The 8,443-nt window shown below is 40.0% G+C and overlaps 1 protein-coding gene across 5 annotated transcripts; it reads left to right on the top strand.

Moving 5' to 3' along the window:
* Positions 1 to 927: 927 nt before the first annotated feature.
* On the top strand, positions 928 to 8,392 carry LOC115103227 (piggyBac transposable element-derived protein 4-like). 5 transcript variants are annotated; one of them, XM_029624028.2, is made up of 4 exons: positions 928 to 1,025; positions 1,186 to 1,264; positions 1,884 to 2,042; positions 4,076 to 8,392. In XM_029624028.2, the coding sequence occupies exons 3-4, from the start codon at positions 1,894 to 1,896 to the stop codon at positions 6,441 to 6,443; spliced, it is 2,517 nt and encodes an 838-aa protein (XP_029479888.2). In that variant the 5' UTR covers positions 928 to 1,025; positions 1,186 to 1,264; positions 1,884 to 1,893; the 3' UTR covers positions 6,444 to 8,392. The 5 variants fall into 5 exon arrangements, with proteins under 5 accessions (XP_029479888.2, XP_029479887.2, XP_029479886.2 ...); XM_029624027.2 differs by having other exon boundaries at positions 928 to 1,034; XM_029624026.2 differs by having other exon boundaries at positions 928 to 1,045.
* Positions 8,393 to 8,443: the final 51 nt, after the last annotated feature.

Raw genomic sequence — 8,443 nt, 5'->3', positions numbered from 1 at the left:
TAAGTATATGCATGTCCCTTAAGGTCCTTGTGTAATTGTAATGTGATATTGTACCCCCTAGCTCGATTGTCTATTGTTTGTAATCTATGTATGCTTGTGTTCCCTATGCTTGTGTTTGTTGTTAATAAAAATATATAGATATAAAAAAATATTTTAAAAAATGGTTCCAATCGTTTTTCCACCATTCGTTGTTTTCATAGGGAATTTTAGAAACACTTCAAATAAGGGCTGTGTTTTTTTTAATAGCTTACCCTGGCATGACGTTAATAACCATGTAAATCTCTCTCGGACAAGGTGACTTTTATACATATATTCGGCACTACTTACTCTCCAAATCGAAAGTGCTAATTAGTATCAAAGTAGACATAATGCAATACTACAAATCCCTGCGAGCTCCTGCCCGCCATCCCTAGCTGACACCTTCCTAACAGATATTGTGTCAATTTAAAACTTGCACAAGGCAGTTCACATAATTGCCAATTTAAAGAAATGTAGCTAATTTATTCATTACAAAATGTAGCTAACATTAAATAGTTAATCCAGAGATTCTTACCTTTGTCTCGATTCATCAGTCTCGTCCAGATCATCATGGCATTTGTAGTTCTTTATGATAGCCTAACTTAGCGTTTCATTTTTGTCGGGGTAAATTCAGGCGAATATACTGATAAAAGTCACCTTGTCCTAGACTCTAGGGCCTAGAGAGATTCAGTTGGTTATCAAAACGTCACGCCAGGGTAAGTCTACACAAAACATAGTCCTCATTGGAACAATTTCCTTGTTTGACCGCTAGGTTTTACGGGTGTTGTGACTCATACTGCGGTCCTCTATGAATTCATACCTCCGAATAGTAGGCTGATACATAGGCAATACAGTAGGTGGCGGCATGTACATATTACATCTGTTTGCTGACAGTCAAAATACCAAAAAAGAAGAAGTAGAATTGTTAGCTGACGTATATGTGCTATATGTTGTTTTTGGTTGCGTTGTTATGCGAACTCTGTGTTGAACAACGGCGGAAGAGAGAGGTAACAGAGGTGCATATCTAGTAAGGATTTGGGATGGTGTTTGGGTTATGTAACCTGTTAGACACGTAAATATTAAGCATATATAACTGAAAGGCCCAAGTGCTGCTGTGGAACCATATGGGTTTGGTAGAATGGCTGCGATCATGTGTTTTGGCTTCAGGCAGAACCAGTGGACAAACCGCAAAGATGGAGCTGGAGGAGGTGCAGGACTAACGCTCCCTCTCTGAATGCGATAAGAGGTAGTATGCCTGAAGTACTTTAATATAAATTGCAATCATGTTAAAAATACTTCTCCCAAAGAACACGTATTCCAAAAAATGACCATGTAAAACCATTACGTCACATAAAATGCAAAAATGTGTTCTAATGCAAATTAATGGTTCTGCATTACTATCTATGAAAGTCATTTATCACAAACAGAGAAAAAGCTCATTTATATCAACGATTGCACAAAACAGCAAGAAAGATAGTGAGTCATAGCCTCACTATTAAATGCAGATGAATCTATTTTAATATACCTTTTTTAATATACCTTGCTGATTAAATACATTACATTTAACCTTCATAGGGTGGTCCTGTGAGAGAGTCACACCTATATTTCTTGACTTTCTTGTGATTTTTGTCTGCACCTTGACTCCTATTGCTGCAAGCTACAAATCTGGTATGACTCCAGTCTTTGCTCCCCTTCTCCACATTTGATGTTGATCAATCTACTGGCATTTAGAAATATGGCACACACAGTTAATGAGTTGAGAACATGCATCATATGATCAATTGTTTTCTCTGTGCTCCAGTCTTGGGCTCCCACTTAAATTGTGTGAATTAATTTCCATTGTTTTTGTCTGAAATACCTTCCAGGAAGAAGGCAATGCAATCTGAGAACAGCAGCGTTGTTCAAGATGCCAATGGAAAGGAAGCAGGAAAAATGAATTCTGATGGAGAATTTCAGGCATGTGGCAGCAACGATTCATTTCTAGATTCCATCTTTGAAGAGGAGTTGGATCGACTTTTGGACCTGTGAGTTGAACTATTACATTATTCAGAGTGGATAGCATTTTAATTTAAGCGTCCACTCAGTATTGTTTGCTTAAATATCTTTAACGTTCTAACACCCATTTTACACATTTTGATATTGAGTCATTTGCATTTTTATTTATTGAAATTACCACACCCAGTGTGATATTTATAGTTTGTTAATTATATACACTACCAGTCAAAAGTTTTAGAACACCAACTAATTCAAGGGTTGTTCTTTATTTTTTCTACATTGTGGAATAATAGTGAAGATGTCAAAACTATGAAATAACACATGGAATCATGTAGTAACCAAAAAGTGTTAAAACAAATCAAAATATATTTTAGATACTTCAACAAGCCACCCTTTATCTTGATGACAGCTTTGCACACTCTTGGCATTCTCTCAACCAACTTCATGAGGTAGTCACCAGGAATACATTTCAATTAACAGGTGTGCCTTGTTAAAAGTACATTTGTGGAATTTCTTTCCTTAATGTGTTTGAGCCGATCAGTTGTGTTGTGACAAGGTAGGGGTGGTATACAGAATATTGCCCTATTTGGTAAAAGACCAAGTCCATATTATGGAAAGAACAGCATAAATAAGCAAAGAGAAATGACAGTCCATCATTACTTTAAGACATGAAGGTCAGTCAATATGGAACATTTCAAGAACTTTGAAAGTTTCTTAAAGTGCAGTCTCAAAAACCATCAAGCGATATGATGAAACTGGCTCTCATGAGGACCGCCACAGGAAAGGAAGATGCAGAGTTACCTCTGCTGCAGAGTATAAGTTCATTAGTATAAGTTCATTAGAGTTACCAGCCTCAGAAATCGGCAATTAACTTTACCTCAGATTGCAGCCCAAATAAATGCTTCAGAGTTCAAGTAACAGACACATCTCAACATCAACTGTTCAGAGGAGACTGCATGAATCAGGCGTTCGTGGTCGAATTTCTGCAAAGAAACCACTACCAAAGGACACCAATAATAAGAAGAGACTTGCTTGGGCCAAGAAACCAGAGCAATGGACATTAGACCGGTGGAAATTTGCCCTTTGGTCTAGAGTCCAAATTGGACATTTTTGGTTCCAACCGCCGTGTCTTTGTGAGATGCGGTGTGGGTGAACGGATGATCTCTGCATGTGTATTTCCCACCATAAAGCATAGAGGAGGTGTTATGGTGTGGGGGTGCTTTACTGGTGACACTGTCTGTGATTTATTTAGAATTCAAGGCACACTTAACCCAGCACGGCTACCACAGTATTCTGCAGTAATACGCCATCCCATCTGGTTTGTTTTTCAACAGGACAATGACCCAACACACCTCCAGGCTATGTAGGGGCTATTTTTCCCAAGAAGGAGATTGATGGAGTGCTGCATCAGATGACCTGGCCTCCACAATCCCCAGACTTCAACCAAATTGAGATGGTTTGGGATTAGTTGGACCGCAGAGTGAAGGATAAGCAGCCAACAAGTGCTCAGCATATGTGGGAACTCCAAGACCTTTGGAAAAGCATTCCAGGTGAAGCTGGTTGAGAGAATGTCAAGAGAGTGCAAAGCTGTCATCAAGACAAAGGGTGGCTACTTTGAAGAATCTAAAATATTTGTTTAACACTTTTTTTGTTTGATTACTGCATGATTCCATATGTGTTATTTCATAGTTTTGAAGTATTTACTATTATTCTACAATGTAAACAATAAAGAAAAACCCTTGAGTAGGTGTTCTAAAACTTTTGACCGGTACTGTATACCTATTGATTCTTGAAAAATAACACTAATGTCTCATGGGCTTAGTTAAACTGTATAAAATGTATTTGAAAACAAACAATATTAAACGGGTTAGAAAATCTATCATATTGGCCTTATGGACTGTCAAGCTCTCCATTCAGTATTATTTGCATAAATATGGAATTTTATCAACAAACCCAACCTTTCTCTAAGTAAGTTGATAGAAACCAGATTGTCACAATGATGCTGTTTATATGTATGGCACCACCTAAAACATATTCTATTATTTTATTAATTGTTTTTCAGAGATGAGAATGAAGACCTTCCTTATCTGACGGAACCTTCAGAGGCTATGGAGGGGGAAGAATCCCCTCCCAATGGAACAGAAGTTACAGAAACTATAGTGGAGGGTGAATACCCTCCAGATGGGCCAGAAGTTACAGAGACTATAGTGGAGGATGAATACCCTCCAGATGGGCCAGAAGTTACAGAGACTATAGTGGAGGATGAATACCCTCCAGATGGGACAGAAGTTACAGAGACTATAGTGGAGGATGAATACCCTCCAGATGGGACAGAAGTTACAGAGACTATAGTGGAGGATGAATACCCTCCAGATGGAACAGAAGTTACAGAGACTAGAGGGGGAGATGACTCTCCTCCAATTATCACACGGCTCAGGGTAAGGGGCATCTCCTCTCGCCCTAAGATAGAAGCTTCAGAGTCAAGTGAGGAAGATGGAGAAGACCTTCCCCCTGATACAGAAGTAATCGAGAGCAGGGCTTCAAAAAGAACAAAACTCACCTCTAGCCCCAAAGCAGCACCGCAAAGGAAGGCCAGGCCTCCATCCTCTCCCCCCTGGACACCCAGCCCTGCCAAATCCAAAAACAGAGCTCATGCAGCCACACCTCTTTTCAGTGGGTCAGAGAGGAAGTGGAGGACTGAGGATGAACCAGACCAAGAGCATAAATGGTTACCTTTCGAACCAGCTAGGATTCCTGGACCCCAGCTAGACACTTCAAAGAACTACACTGTTCTAGAGCTCTTCCAGCTCTTCTTCAGTAATGACGTTGTTGATACTCTCTGCTCAAACACCAACAAGAATGCCAAGAGAAGACAAGAACATGGAATCAAAGAACCATGGAAACCTGTATCTGTGGAGGAAATGTACAAATACCTCAGCATTGTAATCTATATGGGTCTGCTGAATGTACACACTGTATCAGACTACTGGAATCGAAACAGAATATATTGCCTTCCTTTTTGTTGTACAGTCATGACTATGACAAGATTTCGGGCAATCACCTATTCACTGCACATGAGTGACCCAGCAGAGGATGAGGAAAACGACAAGAAGAAGGGGACTGCGGACTATGATCGGCTCATGAGAATCAAACCTCTAAAAGACCAGATTTTGGATGCATGCAGAGCCTTTTACCACCCATTCCAGAACCTTTCCATTGATGAGCGCATGGTGCACTCCAAGGCCCGCCACAGCCTCAAACAATACATTAAATCCAAGTCCTACAGGTATGGATTCAAGCTGTATGTTTTAGCAGATTCAAGAAATGGCTACACCTGCGACTTCAATGTCTTTATGACCAAAAACCCATCTGCTTCAGGCAAAGGGGAGAGCTATGATGTTGCCATGAACCTGTTGAAGGTGCCTTACTTGGGCACAGGATACCACATTTATGTTGATAACTTCTTCACCAGCACAACTTTCTTCCGTGACCTGTACAAAAAGAAATTGGGAGCATGCGGAACCATACGTGAAATCCGTGTGGGCATCCGAGAGAACAGCATGCCTGCTCGAGCAGAGAAGGGAACCATCCGCTGGCTCCGTGATGGGGAGCTGCTCTTCACCAAGTGGATGGGCGCACAACCAGTCACCATGTGTACCACCATTCATAAGGCATTCGCAGGGGAGCAGGTCAAAATCAGGAAACAGAGCAAAAATGGATCCTGGACAACACAGTGCATACCCGTCCCAGAGGCAATCAAGCCGTACAACAAGTATATGGGGGGTGTGGACCTGTCTGATTCCCTTATCAAATGCTACAGTGTGGCCCACAAAACCATGAAGTGGTACAAGACCTTCTTCTTCCACTTTATAGACATTGCTGTGGTGAACAGCTTCCTCCTGCAGAAGGACATGGCCCAGATGAAGAAGAAAAAGCCCATGACCCACAAGCAGTTCAGGGAGCAGCTGTGCCTGCAGCTTGCTGACATTGGTAAGCAGGAGGAGGCTGAAGAAGAGTCTTCAGAGGAGGAGGAGGAGGAAGAAGAACAACCAGAAGAAGAGAAGGAATTGGTGGAAGTGAAGCGACCATGCTACCCTGTACCCATAATTGATCCTACCACTGTTGACTCCTCTCAAAGAAAATCTGGCGGCAGGAAGAAATGTTGTCTGTGCAAGGAAAGCCAGACCAACTGGCAGTGTGAGTCCTGTCAGGTAGCACTCTGTATGATACCAGACAGAAACTGCTTCAGAGTTTGGCACATGAATAAAAAGGATCTCGTAGCAGAAGTTTTCAAGAGGCATATAAAGTACAACCCATACCCTACCCATCCTTGGATGGAATATGGAGGGAAAAAAATTGAGTTCAAGTCTCAAAAACAGGCCCAGAGTTTCATTAAATGCCATTTTGGCTTGAGGAACAACAGGAAGTAAAACTATTTTGCTATCCTGTGCGCACTAATGATCAAACCACTATTGACATCTCTCAAAGAGAAACCGTGGGCAGGAAGAACTGTTGTCTGTGCAAGACCAACTGGCACTGAGTCCTGTCAGGCGCCGCTCTGTATGATAGAAGACAGGAACTGCTTCCGGTTCTGGGGGTGGCATAGGGCTCAATAAAATGTCTCTGGCACAACTTTTCAGTTCCCCTGATAATACCAGTGGTCTCAAGTGGGATGATGATTATGGTAATGATTATTATTATGGTTAGGCTTATTATTTGTATTGTTTTATTATTTTAGTTTATTCTATTAATATTTGTGCCCATGAATGATCCCAGCACTCTTAAAATCTCTCACAGATGTACTGTACACATGAAGTGTCATTTGTGCAATGATTATTTAGATTATTTTGCAGAGTTAGTCTTGCCAGAAACTGCTTCAAAATATGGAATATGATTAAAGACAATGAGCAGACTGATGCAAATATGTTTTTTCCCTGGACTACAAGCTTTCTGAAATAGGTAATAGAAGAGTATTGTTCAACTTGGCAATATTTTGCAAGTTCATGGGGACGTAATAGAAAAAAGTATTCGATTAATATTGCCCCAAGCCTGTGTGCAAAGTTGGTATATACAGTGCCTTCAGAAACTAATCACTTATTCCACATTTTGTCTGAATTCAAAATTGATTAAATATTTTTATTTTTTTCTTATCCATCTATACACTAACCTATAATGGCAAAGTGAAAACATGTTTTTCGAAATATTTGCAAATTAATTGAAAATTAAGTACAGAAATATCTCATTTACATACGTATTCACACCCCTGAATCAATACATGTTAGAATCCCCTCTGGCAGCGGTTACACCTGTGAGTCTTTCTGGGTAAGTCTCAAAGGCCCTGATTCCTACCTGAGTTATGGGCGCGTAAATGGAATGTTATTAAATTTTTATGCACTTTTCTATGCGTATTCCTACCTTGAATTTAAGCACGAGAATAGCACGCTATTCACTTGCTATTCGTTCTTGGTGGAGATCAAATAAATGAAGGTGTGGCGGAGGTGTCAATAGATACGCCGTATTCTGACCTTGACTTAATTCCCTCATAATTCCACCACCTTTAAGCAAGAGGAAACCATGTTGAGCAAATCTGCCGGTTTCCAGTGGAAAAAGCATCAACTTTATTTTTCCGATAGAAATGACAGCATTCTCCATATACTGTAATTTATAACGATAAGAGTTAGGTTAATGAGTCATCTGTTTGGATAAAGGAATTGTAAATATAAATTATGTGTTTTAGATCTATTTTATCTTGTAATCGGTGGAGACAGATGTGAAACCAGTAATATGGCAGCAAACTGAAGCATATCAACTTTCCCACAGTGAACTTTATGAAATGCTGTGGCATTACGCAGAATTTAAATTGTATGGCCTTTTAACTTACAGCAATGGGCACTCTCGAATGTCTTAATTATATGCTACCCCAGCTTTCTCTGTTTCCTATTTCTATTGTGTTAAATATTAGCCACTATCAGTATCGACTGTCAGTAGGCCTAATAACACATTTAACTGCCAATTTACTGTTAGTTCCCTTCAGTTGGTATAGCCTAACTTGCTTAATTTCCTCTGTAAATGCTGTCACGGCCATGTGGTTGTTGCTGAGGATCATTAGTAACAGTTTATAACATTAAAATAATACATAGTATTTATGGAGCAGAGCGCAGACCAAGCCGTTACAGTTTCATCCTGACCCATGGGCACAACACTTGACTGTGTCATCCCACAGTTCCATGGTTAGTGCAGGCAATAGAGGGTATAGACTACTATTGTAAATTATTCTCCCTATTATAATTATATGTACACTAATCTTCCAACATCACCGTGGGTTAAATAACAATGTGGCAATTTTCAGAATGAATTAAACCACTGTATTTTTGATGAATCTGTATTTTTGTGCATACATTTTTTTAAATGATTCATATACACTGCTCAA

Source organism: Oncorhynchus nerka, linkage group LG20 (assembly GCF_034236695.1).
Source record: "Oncorhynchus nerka isolate Pitt River linkage group LG20, Oner_Uvic_2.0, whole genome shotgun sequence".
Lineage (NCBI taxonomy): Eukaryota > Metazoa > Chordata > Actinopteri > Salmoniformes > Salmonidae > Oncorhynchus > Oncorhynchus nerka.
Note: the sequence above shows the minus strand (reverse complement) of the source record. Positions and strands in the feature narration are given on the sequence as shown.

Bases quoted from the DNA above. Each gene is read 5' to 3' on its own strand.
- LOC115103227 (XM_029624028.2), top strand. From the start codon at position 1,894: ATGCAATCTGAGAACAGCAGCGTTGTTCAAGATGCCAATGGAAAGGAA. The intron at 2,043-4,075 runs GTGAGTTGAACT...ATTGTTTTTCAG, and splicing joins TTGGATCGACTTTTGGACCT to AGATGAGAATGAAGACCTTC.